This window comes from Poecilia formosa, unplaced genomic scaffold, assembly GCF_000485575.1.
Source record: "Poecilia formosa unplaced genomic scaffold, Poecilia_formosa-5.1.2 Scaffold5, whole genome shotgun sequence".
Classification (NCBI taxonomy): Eukaryota; Metazoa; Chordata; class Actinopteri; order Cyprinodontiformes; family Poeciliidae; genus Poecilia; species Poecilia formosa.
The window spans coordinates 80,048-103,667 of NW_006799944.1; the positions used below are offsets into that span (position 1 = coordinate 80,048).

Below are 23,620 nucleotides of genomic sequence, written 5' to 3' on the forward strand. Positions count from 1 at the left end.
ACCTTACGCTGTTTGGTGATTGGCTAAGAGCAAATGGCAAAACGACTTGAAGGGAGAAGCCGAGCTGTCAATGTAAGTGTGCAATGATTAGCCAGTGTTTTTCTTTTTCAAAACTTAAGCGTTTGGACGTGGCAGCAATTAACCTGTACCCGTAAGTTTTAAAACAGTAGGTATTTCTGTCCGAAGAGAACATTATCTTGAAAACATATAAGCAAGCATAGTGTGCAGCAGTCAACTATGCACGCTGTTAATGCTTTTCCTGCACTATAAAATACTACTAAAGTCCTGTGGTAAACTGATAAATCCTTTAATACAGCAACAATAGAACCAGGAAGTTGTTATTACATTATGAGTTTTTGTTTGTTTGTTTGTTTGTTTACAAATATAAATACCTTTTTTTTCCCTTTAGAAGAATATGACAGAAATATAGTACCATGCTAAAGTATTTGTACCCCTTGGACTCTGTGACTCTGCTCGTGATAATCAAGCCATTACCACGAACTTGTGGTATTGCATTGTGCTTTTATGTCATAAACCAATAAAAATGTAAAACCTAATTAAGAAGCATAATGAAGAATGATACATGTCTCCCTCCATCCCCAAAAATTATCTAAAAAGTGTGGCATGCTTTTGTAAGTTGCCTCTCTGAGAGCCACATTTAGCTGCATTTGGTATATGTTTTGATCAACATTGGACATTTAGAGGTAGAATTATATGCCCATTCTCTTGCAGAATTGTGAAACTTGGTGAAATTACACCAAGTTTGGTGAATTTGTATTTTAAAAAAAATATATATTTCCACAAAACATAAATTGGATTTTGGCTGTGCCATTCTATCATTCAAATCTGTTTTAATTCAAACAGTATTGTAATTTTGGAAATTTTTTTTGTCTTGATTTTATTCTAAGTTTACCCTATCCTATCCATGGCAGATAGGATAGGGTAAATATAAAAGTCAGTTGGGACTTTTATATCAATTGGGACTTTTATATAGTCCCAATTGACTATCCATAGTCTGATCATCTTTGAGTATCTTCCCTGTCCCTGTAGAACAACAAATTCAATGCAGTTCAATTAAACTCAATAATATATTTTTTTTAATCCTAAAGGAATTGAATATCATTATAACTCATACAAGTTTATTTAAAGACATCCGATCTAGCTCTTGTAGATTTCATGTCTGCGGGCAGGAAGGATCTCCTGTAGCAGTAGGGGTTCTGAATAATGCTCAGATTGAAGACATCCTGTGGTTGCATAAAAATGTCATAAAGAGGATGCAGGGTTATCTGTAATGTTCTTTATATAATGAAAAATCCACCTTTGCACAATCAAAATGAAATTTAATTGCACATTCATATTGAAATACATTACATAGTAAAATATATTGTAGTTTGTAGTTTAGTGTGACAAATTGGGAAATAGTTCAAGGGATGTGAATACATTTGTATGCCAGTTCCTGAGCCCTGAGTTTATTGTTTGTTTGGTCATCTATGTTTCCATTTAACATTTTGTGAACCATTTTGGTAGCTGCTCTATCACTTATTTAATCCTTCTTAGCAAAGAGTAAAGTAGATTTTTAAAACTGTATTTGTGAGTTGATTGGAATAATACAATTTTGTTGACTCTTTTTTTGTTAAACATTTTGTATACTTAACAGTTACAATTCTTATTTATTTAATCCAGTTATTTCCAATACAGTCCAATATCTCCCAGATTCAGATTCATTTTTTTTGCACTATAATATCCAAGTAAAACTTAAATTAACCATAATATTTTGCACTTATAAAGGTTTCTATGCTATTGTCTCATGATGACGTAAAGATAGGGTTTTGTGGTTCACTTTTCATTTAACATTTTCGCAATGAAGTCTCCTCCCTTGAACAAACCACATGCCATCTTGATTGCATTTAGACCATGTTTTGTAAATCCCAATTGACATTTCCTTCCCAGACACTCCTAGAGTGCGCTACGCGCGCAAGGAAATCTGTCACATTGTAAACCACACATAAATAATGTTTTAGAAATTTCACTGATGGGATTCAAGCCTAAACAGGCCCACATTCTTCATGATGCCTTTCGGTTTTATAATTTACAGTATGCTGACTGCTTTAGGTCCTTGCGCTGTTGTCAAATCAAGGTCCAACGTAGTACCACTATGTGCAGTGCATGCTAAGTTTGATCACACACAGCGAACACCCCTGGCCTTATGGCAATTTGTAGTATGAAGCTAACTTGGAACCATGTGTCTAAGCAGTCCAGACTGAGATTGTTTCTATCAGGATGGCAAAAGCAGGAAACATTTCTAAGACCAAAGTAATGGTTGAGAGGAGAACAGATCTAAATGGCTGACTTTTGATAGCTTGATGCCAAAGAAAGCTGGTAGTTTATTTAATTGTGAAGTAAACTGTGTTAGTTCTTTTTTTTTTTGGTAAGTTACTAGTTTTGTTGTTGATCAAAATGACCTGTTGCTGGTGGTGCACCGATTGCAGATTTTGGACCAATCCCCCCAAGATCTGCCATCAGTCGGAAAATCAAGATTCATTAAGTGTCACTCTTGTTAACGCAGACAAAACTCTAGTTTGTCTACCTGTCTGTTGCTACATCCGCTGTCACTCATGAACAAGACACCAAAATACTTGAACTCTTTCGCTTTAGGCAAAGACTGATCCCAGATATGGAGAAAGCAGCTTGGTTTAAAAAAAAAAAAAGAAATATGGTAATAAACAGCTGTGCTTCAGATTTCTTGATTTAGTTGCATATTAAAATCAAAAGATTATATATATATATATAAGCACTAATCACTTAAATGATTAGCTTATGCAACCTGTTGATTGTAGATCAATGTCAAATTACAGATATTAAAAAATAATACCATAAAGTTTTCAAGAATTTCAACAGTGTCAGAATGGTACTGTATAGGAAAGACTAAGATAAAAGCTACGTGTCCTGGTGTTTTTTTTGTTGATGATTTATTTGCTTCAAAGTTTGTATCGGAAGGTCTAGCATCTGAACAGATGCTGACAGTAAGACTGAAGAATTGGCTTTGATGGTTTTGCACGACTATCCATCCCTGACAGACAGACAGACAGACAGACAGACAGACAGACAGACAGACAGACAGTCAGTGCTGGTTATTTAATGGAAGTGTCCTTCTGTCATTAGCACAGGGTCGTCGCTCCCTCACAACAGATGTTACAGTAACTAATGAGTAGCTGGGTTTACTTTATGAGGTTAAAGTTGATGCCTTTAGCAACGTCATTTGTTCAGCTACGCCCCTTCTTAAAGCACAAAGGGTCATCCTTAATCTGTTCCGTGTTACATTTTTACATGTACTCAAGTTTTGGTGTTTCTGTGTGTGTGTGTGTGTGTGTGTGTGTGTGTGTGTGTGTGTGTGTGTGTGTAGGAAATACATAGGTACTTTTATGTTATCGTTTCAAATTGCATTACTTTGAATGACATTGATATTGAAACTGGAGCTCTTGCTTGGTTTTTCTGCTTGGTTTTTCTGGGCTGCAGTTGTCAGCATGTATTAACTCAGGGATGATTTGAGAAACAAAGTCACTCAGTCAAGGTGTTAATTTTGCCTCCAATTTCAATTGAGTAACAAAAAGGCTTAAATTCTTACTGCCACCTTTTTGGTGATATCATAGCACAACTGTGTGGAAATAGGTAGATATTTACAACATTATACTTGGTGTTTTTACAATATAATCTATATCATCTATCTGTATTAACTTTGTGGACAAATCTTTGACTAAATAGTGTACATGAAGCATGGCTAACAATGGCTTGCAGTAACTACTTAGCAGTAAAATGCTCATCATGTCATTGCATAATTCAACGTGGCCAATCATTGACTTTTCTCCCCCAAATTGTTCAGCTTTCTTAACTGCTCATTTAGTTGGCATTTTCCTTCCCTCTCCACACTCTTTTCCCTGTGTTTAAGAAGGGAAGCTGTCTAATTCACCACTCACTAGTGGTGGAACTTATAATTACATGTTTAGGATTGACTATTCACAATCAAGTAAAAGTTTCTTAAAAGGTTCGAACAGAGCACAACATGCACATCTTGACAACTAGGTAGCCTTTTTAGGCACAGACTCAGACTATATTGTAACCCTGTGAACAGTTTAGGTCTTAGCTGTAGAAAGACAGCTGTTTCTAGCTGGAGCCCTCACTTTAACTGCAGCCATGAGTCAGGCAGCAAAGACATTAGCCAGAGGGTTATGTGGCTCAGGCTGTTTATCACCGTGGCACTGGCAAATAACAATTCAGTTTCACAGCAGGAAGCTCTTTAACATGAGTGGGTCCCACTGGTTTGAACTTCCTCGTAATAGTCTGACATAACTTTGGATGCATAATCTAAGCTTTTCACAAAATTACAAAACAAACAAAAATAATAAATAAACTTTCCAAAACCAAAATATAATTAGGACTTTTTATGATCTTTAAATCTGTGTCAGTGTTTTCACTGAGTATTTCTGGGTCAGGAAGCTTACAAAGCTGATCATACTCTTAAGTTGACATGTCCACATGTTTTTGGGAGTCCATGAGATGCCGCTTAGATGAGTGGCGGTGAAATATTAGAAGTGTTTGCATATATAATAAATTAATACTCTGAATGCACTCAAGTAGCTACCTGAGGTTTAATAGTCGTGTATTTTCCTTTTAACAGCGTGTGATTATCTTGCTGATAATAAGCAACACACATTCCCACAAAAAAAAGAAAGAAAGAAAAAATCTGCCAAAACCTGTTAATATCCATGTGGTCCTACTGACTCAGAAATACCCCCACCGAAGACACACACAAGGAGCCTTGCTCCCCAAAGCCAAGAAGGAAAACAATGGAGCACAGTGATGCATCTGGTAGATTGATAACCCTACAACGTTCTTAGGGTTTTTTTCAAATTAGATCCTAGGACCTCCTTTAAAAGGCCAACAAAGTAAGCTGACCACATGAAAGGGAGCTGTTGTTTTATACATTTAGAATAATACAGTTTTACATAGAAACATGGCTTCATGCTTCCACCAAAACTCAGTTTATGCCACCAGAAATTAACATTCACAGGCACCTCGGCCTCCCCGCCTGCATTTTACCAGACTGGATTTTATATTCCCGTTTGGTTAGGCATTTCAGATATTTCTGGTCGAGCCTGGAGCAAAACGGTTGACCACCAGGCTCTCACCCACAACGCTCCCTCCCACCCCCGACAGTCCAGGCTCTTGGGGGATCCCCTGGTCTGCTTAGTCTGGGAAAGGTTTCGTCTGTTATTGTGATCTGCAATTCATCAAGGTCATTGAGCCACTGCAGTCTGAGGCCATAGTTCTCAACCGGAAAAAGGTTGATTGCTCTCTTCAGATGGTGGTCAGTCTCTGCCTTAGGTGGAAGATTTAAAGCATGCTGGTGTCTTTTTCACTGGTGGTGGTAGGATGAAGTGCTGCTGAATGGATGAGGACTTTGAATGCCATAACATGGGTGCAGCTCTGATCTAATGAACTAAGGCAAAAAGCCAAACTTTAAATTTATTGCTGAGTCTATGGTTTGACTCTCAGCTCTTGCCATGAGGAACAAGAATCCAGACACAAGTAGCGAAATGAGGATGAAGAACTCAACCATTTGGGGAGAACTTCAAGTATAGCGTCTTCTCTCCATCATCAGAAGGAGCTGGTCTAAGTAATTCTGGCGTCTGATTAGGATGCCCTTTGGGGACATTCACTGAACGGGAGTCCTGAGGAAGACCAAGTACCTGCTGGAGGCACTTTGAATGTTGTTGTAGCCTGGAAACATCTTTGCATTCCCCAGAAGGAGCTGGAGAATGTTCCTGGGTGGAATACCTGAATTTTCTGATCTCTGATAAGTAGAAAACAGAAGATGAATGCATGGAGTTTTGTTTAGGATTTGTAAATACCTCTTTTTGATATTCTGCAGGCATTAAGGTTATATGAGACATGAGTGGCACGGTGCAGCAGATTACTCTGAATCCAGGCATCCCCTACTTCCTAAGAGTTGACTGGGCTGTGGACCTGGGTGCTGGATTCACACTAGCTCTCACTGACGGAAGCTCAGCGTGGATCGGAGAAGGTAAGGACTTTATATTTGAAAACTGTATCCAGATTATTAACAAAAAGATACTCCAATGAGTCAGTGGTAGAAAATGACTTTGTCAGCAGGTGTACCATTCACCAGGCTGTCCACAGCACCTGGTTGACCCCATCTCATAATGTCATGACTGTTCTGATTGCTTAACCTGAGGGACAGCGGGGACCTTGTTTCATTATTCTTCTTTACTCCTATACTGTGCAGCTTACAGGTGTAGAAACTATATTAAACTCTACAAGGGTTGTCTTTGTCAATACAAGCCAACGCTAATGTGAATGTGTGTACACATGCAACGACGTATTTGTGTGTATGTGTGGGTCTGTGGTTATGTGTGTATGGGAATATGTGTTCTCTTAAAGGACACCTGGAACATAACTACTCCATAGCTTTTTTTTTCTGTCCATCTGCAGAGCTGACAGGTAGAGATAGAATTGTAACAGCTATGTGTGGGCTCCTGGGTTGTCAATGTTTCTGTGTTTTATGTGTTAATTGGGACCTTCAAGCCAGCATTAGCAGCTGTGCAACAACTGATGACATCCCCCCTTAGTTTCTCTGCATGCTTCCTTTAAAACCTGCTTTCACGTGCACTCTTGTTACTGCTTAATTAATGTTTACAGTTTTTCTTGCAATCGTCTGTGAACTCCAAGTTCCATGCTTCATTTCCATGCATGTATGAAATAAAGGCAACATAAAAGTAAAAAAAAAAGCCTTTCAAGAGTGTAATTGTTTGACTAGTGATTGTTTTGTCAGTTTCAGAGGATGAGGTGACAAGAGAAGCCAATGAGATGGGAGTCATAAGGGAGAAATATGTTGAAGATCTTCTTCAAGCTCTAACAAAAGGTGAAGAAAGAGTGGGAGGAAAACAAAATGGGAAAGAGGAATATTCTTTTTGCCTCTCTTTGGATCACAATCTTCTTTCATATCAGAAGATCTGCAACAACATTTTGGTGAGAATGTCTTTCAGTATTTATTTGTTTCCAAAACATTCTACCAGAATTCATTAGCATTTTTTTTTACTTGCAATGATGACTAATTAACATAATTAACTGTGACAAAAAAGGCAAGAAATAAAATATCTTTATATACTTTACAAGACATTTCACCAGAAACAATAGTTGGATTCAGCTCGACCTTTATTAATGGAGCATATACTATGTACATTCTGCAAACAAATGTTGCCCAGATCTGACTTTTTTTTTGTTTGTTTGTTTTGACCGACCTAACAACACAAATCATTAAAAGGTGACATACTTGCAAATTTGTGTTGGAGGAGACACTGTTAGTGGAGTTAATCACTTTGCTCACATGCACTTCAGAATCTGTGCTCACAGAGAGAAATATACTGCGCAAACAGTTACTTCCATAACGACAACATGGTCCATTAATTCCTCTGCCATGGATCAGATCTCTGCAAAATAAGCATGAAGTCTTGCAGTGTGAACGTAGTCTTCCTCATTAAGTTGATTGAAAAAAATCCTCTTCCCTCCACACTTAATGGCACCCCCTGGTTAAAATTAAAATAAATACTTCAGTGTATTCTATGCTGTCAGGAAATAAGCTTATTTTATAAATAAGGAATAACATGTAATCTTTAATTTAAGAAAATGTGTTTATTATTAAAAAAAAAAAACCTTTCATTGACTGGCAGGTCACTCAGCTGGTTTATATCCCGAAACGCTCCACTGCTGCCTGATTTGCTGGTACTGGTTTTGAGTTTTTTGGATAAAAATGTATCAGTGCTTTTGAACGCCATAACATTACGTCCTGTTATCACCGTTCCCTGAGGATAAATGCCTCTAATGACAAACAACAAAAATAGAAAGGAAGCTTTTATTTTTTTTTTTTTATGGTGGGGGCCGTTTTAAAGATAAGGTTTATTGCCTCCCAACATTATAGTGGAGTTATAAAGGTTTTGCTGCCCACAGGAAACTGAAAAAAAGTCACAAACTGTAACTTTACAAATAACATCTGTCTTGCCATTAATCGAAACATAATGAGATGGCTACATTAAGAAAAAGTGGTAACGTAAAATATTTCCAACAGCCACTGTTAAATCCGGAAAATGTTCAAAAAGCATAAGCTAACCCCTTTTCTACGGCTCTGGAGGATTACTCACTGCAACTGACATGTTTGATGAAGAGCAGCTCCGGATTCTCTCTGTTGATTTTCATGTCATTCTTCTAACCTAGGGGTGCTTTTGCCTTTAGGGAGCAGGTCAGTAATGGTCTGTGGGCACTGCTCAAAAGAAGATGATCACAGAAAGAGGGCCAGAAGGTTAGGAACACAGTACAGACCATAAAACCTTGATTTACGAACAGGGCTGTCCTGTCTTACACATCGGCTGATTAGCGACCTTTTCTACCTCGGTTAATGTGTTTCTGATTTTTCTCATATGGATGGGGATGTGTTACATGATAAGCAATAGCGAAGCAAATCTGAACAATCTGAATTAGTCTGGATGATACGATGACTGAAATCTTAATATAAAATAAAGCGACGCTGCAGTAATAGCATGTCCTGGACTCACAAACTTTAGCTGTGTGGGCAGCACTGTAAGAGAAACATGTTGACGTCTGCTTCAGATAAAGATTTTGAAACCATCTCAGACACAACTCCACATTACAAAATCTTCTAAACTCAGTGTGCCAGGAAAGAAACGTATTCATTCCAAAGCTGACTATAGAATTTGATGTTGAATATTAAATTATAGTTGACCTGATCTGATTAATCAAATAAATGAGACTGAAATAAATTCAGCCTTGATGGGGTCTAGCATTTTTGTAATTTAATTATATGACAGGGAATAATAACGACATTAAAGTTAGTCATGATCTAAGGCCTTAATTTAGAAGCTTGCTCAGCTATTTTAGTGCAATGACAGAAAAGAAAATCAAGGAATCAAAAGTGTGACTAAGTCAGAGGTGGGCAATCCTGGTCCTGGAGGGCCAGTGTCCTGCAACTCTTAATGTCTCCCTTGTCCAACACACTTGAATCCAACAGCTGAATAACCTCCTACGTTCGGTCAGGTTCTCCAGAGTCCTGCTAACGACCTCATTATTTGACTCAGGCCTGTTGAAGTAGAGACACATCTAAAAGTTAAAGGAAACCGGCCCTCCAGGCCTAGAGTTGCCCACCCCTGGACTAAGTCAAATACACATCTCAGCCACAACATTAATTGGTACAGTCAGTGACATTGCTCTCTTTCTTGAATTGCAGTGTTTTATTATCAAATACCTCCACTCCGGTATTCAAATTGATGTGTCAGACTTGTGATACAGCAAAACATGTCATCAGCTTGCCCCTTCACTTGCAGGCAATCCTCTTGCAGAACAATGGTATGCAAAACTGCTTGGAATAGTTCAAATAATACAACAAAGCTTTAAATCTGCAGCTGGTCTCCAAACTCATCAGATACAAATCTAATGTGGTCTGATAACATCTGTGGTAAGCAAACCCCAATCCAAAAGGACCCCACCCTACAACCCACAGGGCTCAAACAATCTGTTGCTAACACCCCATCCCCCAGAAACCGCTGGGGAATCTGCAGATCTTTATTGTGCATCTCTGGATGGGCGTATTGATGAGGCTAAAAGTGCAACCTTCACAATATTAACCCGGTGTTCATAATGGTCTGAGTTACTGTTACACCCTCTGGACACAAATGGAAATAAGTCATGAGCATAAAGAGATAAGAACTTTATTTCTTGGCTGGCTGCTGGAAGACCTTGGGATTCCTCTGGAGGAGCTTATTATATATTTTTATAAGATATAAATCCAATCTTGCATTGCATTTATTCACTGATTAAATATAATAGATAACTAAATAAATAAATATAATATTAAATAAAAATAGCAGCTGGAAATGAATACAACATGTTAAACAATTCTTTCTTTCAACCTGAAGAAATCCCAGCAGAAATTATTATTTTTATTTTAGGTATTATAGTTGGATGCAGTTAGTCATCGTGGCACCTGTAAACGGACCTGGGTCTCCTTTTCCAATGGCACGTTACCGGAGTGGATAGGGTGATGTGTAAGTGATGCGACTTAGCCTTGGATTCCTTTCAACACTTTCAGCCGAAACCAATTTTATTGGGATTAAATTTTTTAATTTGAATGAACACTCATCTAAGCACGAGCAAAAACAAAACAAAAAAAGAGGCAGTAACTAACTTGTCAGCAACCAACATCTTTAAACTCAGACACCTCACTGAAGGAAGTATTTCGCCCTACTACCTGCTCTTGAGAAAGTCCTGTCTGGTAGCTTGTTTTGCTGTTTCTGTGAAAGTTTGCATTATCAAGACTGGACTGATTGTCGCCCCTCACTTCCTGCTCTTTGTCTGGCGTCACGCCCCCTCACAGTAGATCAGGACACTGAGAAGACAAGCTGATTTCATCTTCTTTGCCCACGTTTCCCGTACCAAGTAGCCGTGCCAAACCTTGAATACTGTCTTATCGTCATGAGAAGCTCCAGGTTTCCCACTCACTTGTCCTGTTTGGTAGACACAATAGCTATTTAAAGACTGAAACTATATATAAGATATATGTTTGACAATGTACTTTCTCAAACTACAACAATGTTTATGCTTTGAAATAGCTCAGCATAGTTTAAAAAATGACTTAAAACAAAAAATGCATTTTTGTTCAGCCCTGATAATGTGATAGATCCCTTTTTTCAGTTTTTTGGGGGGTATGTCTCCCCTAGCAAATATAGCCTCTGAATTTATTGGCTGTTCTTTGCAACAAAAGAACTCAAGCCCAGACAGATTGTTTGGAAAACATATAATAATAGTTTTAACCACATATTTTCAATCTCAATTGGATTTATGTCTGTATTTTGTACACTTATAATACATGAATAAGCTTTAATCCCAAGCATAAAATTATAATTCTTGTTTTATGTTTAGGGCTATTGTCCTGCTGAAAGATGAATCTCCCCTGCGGTCTTTTTTTGTATACCAGTTCTCCTTCTCTACATTTGGCTCTATCCATCTAACCATTGACCCTGAACAGTTTTTGTGTCCTTGCTAAACATCAACCCCACAACATGCTGTAGCCACCACCATATTTCACTGTAAGATATGCTTAGGACAATGTACAGTGGTAGTTTTAAGTTCCACACAGAGTTTTGTAAATGCCTGTTTCAGTCAGTCTGTATGCAAATATTTAGGCCAACTTTTTTTTTGTTTTTTTTGTTTATTCATATAAATCATTCAATATAATCAATGGTCAACGCTGATATTATTTGAAAGCCAAAAGGTTTAAGGGGAGATTATGGAGTGATGCCACAAAAATGCTTTTGATTAAAGGAAGATATAATCCTGAAAACAGTAACTCTAAATGTTGATTTAAGTTTTTTAGCAGTATTGATGACAAACCCCTTGTTTTCCGTACTCACAGCATGTTACATTTTCACCAGAACAGTTGTGCTGCACAGCCATGTCAACATCTGACCTTTCGGTCTGACTGAGACAGACACACACAAACAAATTTCCAGACCACACACTCTGAACCACACTGTAGATTTGAGAAACCAGATGTTTTGATTTTAACACATTCTCCTAAATTATGCTATCCTACGAAAATATAATCGTACGGTATCTCAGACACACCAGGCGTGAAAAGCATTTAAGTTTTATTACTAAGTGACAATGCTGCTATTAATTTCTTATGTCTTTGTGTCAAAACTTGGAACATTCAGTGTTTTTTGTGATATTTTTTATAAAGGTTTTGGAGGCAGAAATGGACAATATCTTTGCTTCATTGTTGTTTCAGTTGAGAAAAAGAATGTGGCAGTGGGCTTTCCTTCACAAAGAGTCTGACCTCCCACATCTTGGCAGAAGTTGGCAACAACATGCCATGTGACCTTTAACTTTCTGTGTCAGGAGAAACAAATTGAGTAAGGAAAAGTTGACAGAATATTCCACTCCACTCCTTACTTTTAAAGGAGCAAAAGTCAAACATACATTTACCTTGGCTTCTTTAAAATGCATTAATTACAATGTTTCAGTAATGGCAAGCAAACTGTTTGAATAGATTTGAGTATTTATAGATTGTTTAGCATATGTCTTCCTTTTTCTGTGCTATAAGAGTAAACCCTTGGTGATGTTAAGTGCTTGTGTTTACAGCTGTAGATCTTCTTAGAAAACCCAGAAGTTTAAGGATGGAGAAACATGCAACCGTTGGTATTTAAAAGTCAGCAGGAGCAGAATAAATAAACAACAGCTGAGGTTAGTCTAATGCTCATTCAGTAAACAAGACTCTGACCTAGCAGAGGTTTAGATGTCTGTTTCTGGTGCATTCAGCTGGTTGAGTGTTGCTTGTAGAAGATTTAATGTCCAAACTCTGTCAGTATGCAGAGCAAAGGTTTACAAAGTTCCAGGCATTAGTTTGGATTAAAAGTTGTACTGCAAATGATGGGTATTAGCATTAACATTGTTCTTTGAAGTGTGGAAATATTTGTGTACTCAGCATGTCAGAGTTCACTTCTTTCCTAACATTCATATGTGGTTGATTTATTGTCATATGACCTTTCTTAGGTGGAGAGCATTGGAGAGATTTAGATCCAGATAGCAAGAAGTATAAGACGGGGTTGAAGAGAAGATGGATTGGAGGTTAGAGGAAGATCAAAGCTTCCACTAACCTTCACAAATTGGTAGCCTCCTAGTTTTTGCAAACAGATGGTAAAATGTATCCTCTCCCAGTCTACAAATTCATACGTCTTGGAATTTAACATAATCATGTGAATAGTACTGAAACTCGATATAACAACCTTTGTGCGCTCTTAGTGGGTGTCTCTCCCAAACTTGCCAAACTAAACAATCTTGCCACCCATCTACCGGATCACAGCTACATCAACATGCTGATGAGTCATTAAGCTTCAAGTCACACTAAGTCCTTCCATGAGAGAACACTGCTCCGGCCATCTGAGACAACTTAATGTTACTGAACAAGCCTTAGTTCTTAGGATCATCCTCCATAAATTCTGGGTGGTCCTCTTCCTGTGCTCATCCTATCAAGCTTGTCAAGTCACGAGATGCAGGGAGTGGTCAATGCACAGCCATAGTGGCCAAGTGAAATCTACTTTCTCAAAAATGGTCATTTCTTCAGAGAAGCAAAGAATAAAAACTGGGAAAAAAACAACAGAAACTCGTAGTAGTTTTTAGATAACTATTGGTTTTAACGTTTTTCTTCTAAATTGTTGCACAGTTTAGAAATCATCAATAGGCATTGGAAAAAAGCAGACTGCTCTCTGGGTACTCCAGCATTCTCCCAGTTTAAAACATAACTATTATTGGCTCCTCTAAGCTGCTCTTAGATGAGTGTTCATATGCATGGTGTCTCTGTGATAGACTAAGTTTAATGGGTGTTGTCCACATGTCGTCCAATGATCAATGGAGAAGGTCCCCAGCGCACTGGGATTGTTCAAGTGGCTATAGAGAATGAATGGATGATTGGTTATTTGGTATAATTGCTCAGAGTCAGAAAAAAAAAGAGATTACTTGAAGCAAACTTTGAAGCTGAAATGTTCTAGAATGTAAGATAATATGTACAGGACAAAGAAAATCTCTGAGGACAGGATGAACTCAGTTGTTAAATGACACATTCAAGTTAATCAAAAGAGGGTAAAACAGTGTGGTCTGCAAGAAATGCATCAATACAGGTCAAAAATGACAGCTATTTTGAAGATGGCGGCTTTATTACAGCGTTTCTTCGACTTCTGTACAGTTATAGATTTAGCACTGTATTGCCTTCTGGTTTTTCAGTGTACTATGTTCTGTGTGTGTATGTCTGTGCGCGTGTGTGTGTGTGTGAGTGAAAGTGCAGCTATGACCAGGGTGCCAACCAAATATGAAGAGCTGCTGTCAGTGATAAAATTGGCATTCTACATCAAATTGGTGGAACACTCGAAATCTTTTTGTGTGCAGCATTTGCTTCTAAGTTCTTTCTCAGTGATTTCATGCCAAAACGAAAACCAAACGTGGGTTATTTTCTTGCGCCAGAAGGATGTGTTTAATTCTAAAGAGCTACTGAAAAGAAATAAGAAAGGGGAAATGTCTCACTTGCATAGTTTTATTGGTGAATCAATAAACCATCTGGCTTTTTTTCCCCAGACATAAGAAAACACCTCATTCTCAAACAGTCTCCCACTTCAGAGAAAATTTTATGCAATGTTTGTTGCACCACCAGAACTTCTCATGATGACAGAAAGGTGCAAATGCTTACTCACTTTTCACTGGTAGCTGATTTTTGGAAGCTAGATGAGGCCAGTTAACAGTTTTATGTGTCACTGTTAAGACTACAGTGCCAAGTGGACTTTCTTCAGGGTTTTTTCCAGACTACAAGAATCCACTTGTGTTTCAGTGTCAATGCGGTTATTTAGACCACGATCCATCTTGAGTTGTCAGTTGGCCTTGCTCAAAGGGATGGACGTGTTAGGCAATAAATCTGTCAATGCAAAGGAAGAGGGCTTGATAATTAAGGTCATTCTTTACTGCTGGGCCATTTGGTCACCCATAAATAATAAAGCCAGAGAACCAGCAGAAAAATCTTCATTTTCTGCTGTTTTAGTACAAAAACACAAAAAGAACCTGATGCAATTGTTCTTCCTTACTTTTTCGTCACCTTTTAATACTCTCCTTTCTTTTTTGTCTGGGTGTTCTAGATACACTTGGGCTCTGTGGAGCTTCAGCCAGCGCCAGACTCTGTGGAGCTCATCCGGGAGATGATCGGGAAGTCTCTGCAGCACAGAGCAGATCTGGAGACGGAAAACTCAAGACTCCTAGAGGAGAACTGTACACTGAGACAGGATCACCTGCGAATACTGAAAGAGTAAGAAGTTCAAGGGAAAAAGTCTGGGAAAATAATGAAAAATTGATCTGGTGTTAAGTATATTTTTTAAAGCTATGTTAGCATTTATTCATATCCATTGTTTTTTTTTTTTAACAAAAAAACCCAAATCTTTCCTCAAGTCTTTAATATCACACATCTTTGTTATTTATTAAACAAAGATTAAGTCAAAATTGAAAATCCAAACGTGAAAAACCAAATGCTCCCTGTGATCAACACGCTCTAAAAAAAGGAAAAGTATGTAAATATTTTTTATATATCATCCATTATTTTTTTTATCTTTACTTTTGACCTGAAATGTCACAAAGCATTGCAGTAAACTTTTAAGCCTGTATACTGGAATAATTTTGCTGGAAGATTGGCAGCTGTTAGACATGTAAACGTTTCTTGGATTCATGCTTTTTCCATCAATACTGTATGAAATTTGTTGTGGAATTTTGTACATTTGTGGTTACATTCATATAGTTACAGAATCCTCCAAAGACTCATTTTTTCTTATTTCTGTGCACACTCCTAAAGTTTGAAAACTGTGCACTTTCTTCGTTCCATGTGTTGGTTTTTCTAACATTTGGTTAATGCTTTGAGCTCTGTAACACATCAAAGAGAAACGTCACACCTTGTTTCCGTACATTGTGAAAAAAACAGAAGGGTTTTTTTTTTCTCTTTGTCTGCGGCACAAATTCAATCTCCCATTTCAGATCTGTTATGATATTCTTTAAAATTTAGGTCCCTGTAAACACCATCCCAAATATCAAATAAGAAGGCAAGTTAAAACACATTCTAGTTGTTTGTGTGTTCGCTTTCACATGGAGATACTGTATGTTTGTCCCAACAGGCTGGAGCAGCAGGTTAAGGATAAGGAGATGTTGGAAAAGGAAATGTATTCGCGTTTTGTCATGGTGTTAAATGAGAAGAAAGCGAAGATCAGAGGACTGCAAGAGACCGTCCGACTGCTCAGCCACGCTGATGAGCAGCAAAAAGAGGAAGAAAGAAGACAAAGGTTTAGCGATTATTTTGAAAAAGTTGCTATTTTTATGATAACAGTGAACCCACAAATTTGACATCCTACTACATTTTCCCAATGTCTTATTTTGCTAAATGTTTGTGTATTAATGTTTTGGCATATTAACAGGCTAATTTTAATTAAGATGTATCCACTCATTCTTTTTCTTTTTAACCTTGTACATTAAACTAAGCTCTTTTCTAAATTGCTCTCAGTGACGGTGAGGCCTCTCAGAGTGAAGACGGCGGACATCCCTCTCAGGAGCCGACTATTCTCATGAAAGGTCTGTTGGTTTTTGAAAAACGATGCATTAAAGTTATCACATTTTATCTAAATATAATTGACAGACCCTGACAATTGTGGGGTTCATTTTTAGTGAGCCAACTGTACTGTTTTACCTTTAAATTCAATATAGTGCAGCCAGATATCTTCAGAAGTTACATAGTAAGCAGAGTATAACATAAGCATGTGAAGGCTTCAGACATTTCTTGAAGAGCATTAGTGAAAAAAAAAATCCACCACAAAGATCAAGGAACACAGAAGAAAGGTCATGAATAAAAATTTAGAAGTTTAAAGAAGGTTCAGGCTATAAAACGCAATTTCAAGGTTTTGAACGTTTGTTCAGTCAATCAACTGAAAATAGAAACCGTAAGACTCAACTGGCTCCAGATAACTCTGAAGGAGCTGTAGACAAAACATCTTATCATACACTGTCTTTTTATTCCACCTCATAATTAAGAGCTACTTTGTGTTTTTCTGATAAACCAAATCACTTCAAAATACACTTATGTTTGTTGCAATGTGACCAAGTAGAGAGTGAATACTTATGCAAGGCACCATGAAAGGACAGAGAGAACAAAAATTCTGAACTAGTCAAGCTCACTCCTATTACCAATATCCTCTCTCATGGGATATAGTAATGACGACAGCTCTTAGTGAAACTCTTAAAACTTAGCTCTCAGTCTGCAGATTTTACTGTCCAATAAACTGAGCAGTTAAAGGTAATTTAATATTCAAGCAGAGAGTTTGAGCAGGAACTTGAAAGCGGAGAATATACCCCCAGGTAGCTTAGTTCTGGGAAATACTTGTGAGTAAGTCTGCCATGATTGCTTCAACACGGGCAGCCGTGAGGTGGTCTTCCCCTTTCTGGATCATGCAGGGTAGCCATGTGACGTCATAAGCCCCCCCACCCGCCTTCCTGCTGCAGTTCTGCAGCCTGCTGGTGTCCTGCGCTTCCACTTTCTCTATAGCTGCATTCGTAATATGAGCCAAACTCTGGCTACTCAAAGAGAAATTAACATTGCAACACGTGTTGTGACTTCAACAAGCTGTGTTCTTTGGCTCTCCACTTTCTCTGTCACAGACACACCCGCGCGCACGGCCTCCTCCCAGGCATTTATTCACACACTTGGTTGTTCAGAGCCCTGGAGGAGTTTAAAGTCAATTTGCTGGATTTGCAGCTTGTCAGCAAGGCCTCTGAGCACTTGTCTTTCTTTGTTAATGCTTTATTTCTTACATTATGTTTATACTTGTCTAACTTACAAATAAAAAAAAGATCAAATGGATTTTAAAATCTTCCCAACCAAGCCATTGATTCATAGCAATCTACACAAAGATGTTAAAAGTAAAGAAAAATTATCAGTGTTATTTCATTTCATTTCTTTGCACCATGTGAATCCCCGTCCATTTAGCTGTCACCAAGCTTCCCTTGGATCAGACACACAACAGCAGGGCAGCCTGATGTTTTAGTGGCCTCTGATCCCCCCCAGACCCCCCCTTCTGACATGTTGGCCCCTGTTGACCTTTAGGCCCCAGGCTGTGTTTTCATGCTGTGCAGAGCTGGGGGTGGCTTTCTTTGACTCGCTCCCTCCAGGTTTAGCTTCTGATAGTGACAACACAGGAAGCATCACTCATATGAGGAGACTCAGAGATAACAGAGATAGAGAGAGAATGGAGAGGAAGGTGAAATCCAGTCTTACTGACGGACCAAGCTTCTTAGGAGGAGAACTGTAAAGAAAACTATTTTTTACTGATTTAACTGTCATGATGGCAGCTATAGTAGTTTTTTTCTTATCTCTAAATCAGGACAGAACAAGTGTTTTTTTTTTGTTTTTGTTTTCTAAAACAGGTTCTCAATCTGGCAATCTCTGAATGAGAACAGGCTAGTGGCAGTGTTACAGGGCAAACAGGTGTGTTTGTCTCTGCATATGTAATCTATTGTGACCCGACCACTGAGGAATGTTAGATTTGTATTAATGATAAAGGTTGCAAAGTTGTCCCAGGTTGACAAGGGTTAACAAGATAACTATCCTGAACCAGCTACAAATGTGCCACAAGAGTCCCCAATTAGAAACAATTTTAAACCATGGGTAATACTTTTGCTTTACACATCACTTATTTATATTTTATATTTTAAGGTTGAAGTAATTTTGTGCTTTTAGATACCACAACGTGGAGTGCTTTGGAAATGTAGCTATACCGGCTTCAAAAGACTTCTGACTTCTGATTTCGGTTCATCTTCCAGCAGGACACACACAGGCCTAAACATACAGCTATAGATACAAACCATGTATTAAAAAGAAATTGTTGAATCTGTTCTGAAACAGCCTGTTCAGATGTTACAATGGCCCTGGCAACATCCGAACCTAAAACTGAGAGTTTATGGCAAGACTTGAAATTTTCTGTTCAGACTCAACTGTTAAACCTATGCCTCTATTTTGCCTCCACTCTATAGAAATGTACTACTTTATCTTGGTCTATTACATAAAACCTTCATAAAAGACATGAGGTATTTTTTGTAAGAAAGGTATCTTGAACTTTTGGAAGGCACTGCATTTTTAAAATGCTCAGTTCTTTACAATTGTAGTTGGGACTTCAATGTTATCTGTGAGTACATGCGAGCTCTTTCTGTGTCCAGGTTGTAGTTTAGTGTCACAAGGCATCCCTATCCATCAAAGTTTTTCTGATGATGAAGAGATGAGAGAGAGACAGAAGAGACGGTTGCTTCATAATCCTAACACAGACTCCTCTGAAGAGCAATAACATCCATGGTGAGTTTTATTTACAGTGAATACTGTTTAATTGGCTTAGTTACTTTTCTTGGCAATCATGTCGATCAAAATAAAGTGATGGCATGAAAATGTAGAGAAGATGTTTTATTGCAAATGCTCAAGGAATCTTTCAATTCTTGATCAATTGAGAATAAAAATACTCAAAGTTTCATTAAAAAAGTAACACAATTCTTTTAAGTGTATAGTTATAGGTAGTTAAAAAATAATTGCAGTGGAAGATATGCAGTCCTTCATTAAAATATTGTTTTTCCATGAATCTTGTTTATCGTGTTGAAAAAAGAGAAAGTTTTTTTTTTCTTTTAATACTAACTAAAACTAGTCCATAATTATTTTGCCAAATGTAACTGTTATATTAATCAATAGCCTTTTGTTTTTAAAATAGTCTCCATGCTCCTCAGTATTTCTAGTTACACTTTCTCCAACTACAGAAAACTCATAACTTTTATCCTTCATTGCATCTGCCTGTGGCTGCCCATTAAATGAGTCAGACAATTGCAGCAGTGTGTGTGGTGTGGCCCAGTTCAGCTGAGCAGTGTGAAAGCAATAAGTTTCAAGCTCCATGCAAAAGCTTTCAGCCTTTTAACTGCACCAAATTTTATTTATGGCTTTTTTCTTCCTCTTTAAATGGATAACAAGGGTTTTCATGACAAAATGTATGATAGACCACTATAATTTATCCTAATTACACATCAAATTTACAGCACAGCACACAACCTACAACTGTGTCAGCCAAGGATATAGATTCCCAGAGATCCTCCCGTCTTCTGTGCCAGATTTTTTTATTCACAAATGTGGAAGTAGCTTAGCTAGTCGCATAGCTAGTTTCTTTAAACTGATGATTTCCTGTATTCTTAAAACTCTGGTTCCTATTTGTGATCAATAAATCAAATTAGACATTTAAAGTTACCATCTTCTCTCTGACCCTCCAGACTGAACGTGAACACAGGCCCTTCACATTCTCTGCAGTGTCTTTGGGAACTGTTTGTATTGCTGCAAATGAAATGGAAATGGCAGGTAATCTAGAAACAAATGATGTATGCAGTTTTTCATGATTTTGGTTTTGCTTGCTGCCTGCTACTACAATATTGCTGCCACTCAGGCTCTGCGCTGTTTAAGAATGAAGAATCAAGTTCAGAAAACTAACAAACAAAGGCTTCTTTGTGGGTTTTTTGTCCTGCTTTTCTTTTCTTTATTTCTTTATTTATTAAAAAAAGAATAAATGCAGTATGTTGCATTTAAACACTGTAAACTAGCACTTTGTCAAATGTCATTTGAACTTAATCTTTCTTCTTGTTTTTACAAGCCCTTTTATTGTCTGGAAATGTATGACCAAAGCAAACCGGTTGTCTCCACGGAGTGACTGAGGTGATGTTGTTTCTCATTGTCTTAATTTCCACACTTTGTGTTTTAACTCAGCTACCATCTTTGGTAACTGAGTTACTGTACTTGCATCTTTACATCGGGGCCAATGCACCACCCTTCAGGTTCTTTATCTCACCATTCTGCCTTTGGCTTTTAGATCCTCTTGCAGTCTTTTGTCATTTTGATGATACCTTTTTGTCTGCTTAAATCCACGGGTGGCCGCCTGGTTAATCCTCCTGCAACACGTTCTTGCGGGTGCTGTAATCCCCACAAGAATGTTCCACTCTCTCCTCTGCACTCTGCATGAATTAGGTATTTTACAAAGGAAAGTGGAGAGCTGTGTCAGAGGTTAATTTACAGATGAGTGCAGTACAAGATGATGAGACAAAGTGGGGACAACGTGGAGGCCACTCTGAATATTTTGGTGGTTTTATTCTAAATTTTGCTTTATAGTTTGAATTCACATAACTTTTGTGTGCCACAGTGAAATCGACTAGAAGAAACATGTTTGAATTCTTGGAGGAGCTGGTGTGGCAGGTTGTTGTACTATCTTCACATATAGTTATAGTTAAAATATACAGTTTAGTTTCAATGTTCTATATTGCAAGTCATGTAAAATACTTTAGGATTGCTGAGAAGATATTAAGTACAAATATCTTCTCAGCAAATTTGGCATTTGAAAACAACTTTTAAACCCCAATGGCGTCTTTCCAAGGGCAATCTATATCCTTCAACTGAACACGTGCTCATGCAGCTGGAGGGGTTAATGACGTTCGAGAAAAAGTAACGACGGCCGAGGCAGCCTCAAATTAAGCATCCAGTCACTTACTTATCATCGTCATTCACTTATCGAGTGCACCTGTAGAATTCCCATCATCCAGAGAAATGACAGGAGCCTTCCTGTTTTTCCTGCCACTGAGTTGCAATGAGACAGAGCCGTCTTTGTCTCGTGCTGGGCTGCTCAGGACTCACCGCTCTCCACCTTGCAGTGTAATGTCTGAAACAACTTGACCTCATACAAACAGTTCTTGAAAACTGAAAATGACAGCTCACTCACTAAGGTCTATCAACAGGACCACAAAGTATAAGAAATGCAAGCCGTTCCTTTATGGAGTTCATAATAGGCCAATTATCAAGGTTATTGGTTTATATTGGAGTTAAAAATTTCCCCTTTTAAAATGTCAAATTTTTGTTGGACTGGATGTTTCTGCTTCTGTTACCTCCTGCTGGTTTTCTATACAGTGGTCTATCCTCAGCATCTTATTGTCTGAATCAGATTCTGTGTATTAACATATTTCTTAGCTCATAAGATAGACACTGGTGCATATAAAATATGAGCATTTTGTGTGCAGATAATGTGAATATCACTGTATTGTCTCATGAATATCCCCAAAACTCTTAAGTGTGCTTAGTTTCACAGTCTTGTTGTTATCCCTTTTGTATGTGGACCTTTTTCTACCATAAGTTTTTCCTTTACTTAACTTTCTTTAACAATACTTGAATAATGACTCTTGTAATATTTTTCTTCTTTAGTAAAAAGGTTATGAGCCTTGGTCTCCGTGTGAAGGGCCATGGTGACTGTCTGCTGAACCACTAGATATTTCCCTAGTCATAACACAGCTATAACATAAGACTTTTCTATAACAATCTCATTTATCTAATTTCCACAGAAACTGAATTCTGGGTTTCAAGAGCTGTACCTTGAAATATATTACTCTGTCTATGTAATACTAGTTTAATATCTCTGATAAATTAACTATTCAATGATAATCACTGTGATAAGTAGAGTAGTGTCTCGGCTGCCCTCACACAAGCTGTCACTCATACTAAAACTAAAGACGGCACCATTCAAAGCTTCTTTTGTTGTTTGAATAACGTACAAATCCCCAATCATTTCCTTCTTGCTTCAATGGTTTTCAATAGCTAGTGGCAAAGAGTAACCCCCTCTGTTCCGATGGGCTCGTTAAGACATCCTTTTGATCAGCACAAATACCGAGCGGATTTTCTTATAGCTGTTGGTGCTAACCGATTGTCTAATTATTTGAATTAAACCAAAGATTAACCAGATTTGAAGAGCATAGAACATTAAGTATTTATAGAACATTCGATGAATACACACGCACAAGCAGATACACACACACACATACACACACACACACACACGAACGTGTGCAGGCAGAGAAATGTAGTGATCAGGAGCTTCAAGTGTCAGACAAAATTAAGGTTTTTTCTGTTAATCCACGTTTATAAGGAGTTCATTAAGTTTTTTTTTAAAGAATTGCAACATTTGTGACATGAAAATGTGAAATATATGAGAACATTTTATGGCCAGTGATGAACAGTAACAACTGAGCTTTTCTATGCAACCCAAGCCTAAACTTTATGCAGCTATTCAAAATGGTATTCAGAAAATTGGAGCTGAGAAATCCAAGACGATTTTCCACAGCTGACTTAATTTTCTCTCATGGCTGAGAATGGTTTACATCATTATCTTGACTTCCTCTTGGTCAAAGACCAAAGCATCATCAAGCTTATCCACAGTGTTCCTTGGTGTTGACTCATTGGCAGCTTGGCTTCAATAACTCAGTGTCTCACGCTGTCACCCTTGTCTGCAGTGTTTAACCTACAGTGAGAGAAACATTACTCAAGAAAGTTCTGCTGTACATTTTTAATCTTTTGACTTATTGTCATGTTTATGTTTTTGCCAGGTTTTATTGTTGAGTTTTTTGCTTTATGTTATCCTTGTTGTTTTTGCTGCCATCATTTTTACACATCTTCTCATTTTGATGATTGCTAAATGTGCAGTAATTATTGTATTGTGTTGTGCATTACAACAGTTTTTTTTTCTTTTACTCACCCACTGTTGTTGCTCACATTTGCTCTGTTGAAGGATGTTTTGGAACAGTCTTGATATCAATCATTGCACTGTGACTGTAATAAAGTTAGTTTTCTAAGACTTTAGGCTTCTGAGTTTGCAGTAAGTTTCTTCTCCCTATACATTCATATCGAAGGCAAATATAGCTTTAAAGTGTTATGTGGAAAGGAGCGTGTCAGTAGCTTTCACACAGTTCCAAATATTTTGACACTTAGCTTTCAACTTCATTTTCTGAAATTACTTGCAGTCTTCAATGCACACATAGGCCAATAACAAGATTGGTCTATGTGTGGTTGGTTGGGGGATTAAATTGCTCTAGTTGTGCCATATTATTTTAAAAGCTCTGTGCAAAGATTAAT

General features: G+C 37.8%; 1 protein-coding gene across 2 annotated transcripts; it reads left to right on the top strand.

Annotated features, from left to right (window-relative positions):
* On the top strand, positions 1 to 23,347 carry LOC103145035 (DNA repair protein XRCC4). 2 transcript variants are annotated; one of them, XM_007562288.1, is made up of 8 exons: positions 1 to 72; positions 5,930 to 6,082; positions 6,851 to 7,047; positions 14,766 to 14,932; positions 15,786 to 15,950; positions 16,169 to 16,236; positions 18,871 to 19,003; positions 19,954 to 23,347. In XM_007562288.1, the coding sequence occupies exons 2-7, from the start codon at positions 5,950 to 5,952 to the stop codon at positions 18,993 to 18,995; spliced, it is 855 nt and encodes a 284-aa protein (XP_007562350.1). In that variant the 5' UTR covers positions 1 to 72; positions 5,930 to 5,949; the 3' UTR covers positions 18,996 to 19,003; positions 19,954 to 23,347. The 2 variants fall into 2 exon arrangements, with proteins under 2 accessions (XP_007562350.1, XP_007562341.1); XM_007562279.2 differs by having other exon boundaries at positions 54 to 166.
* The last annotated feature ends 273 nt before the right edge of the window (positions 23,348 to 23,620 follow it).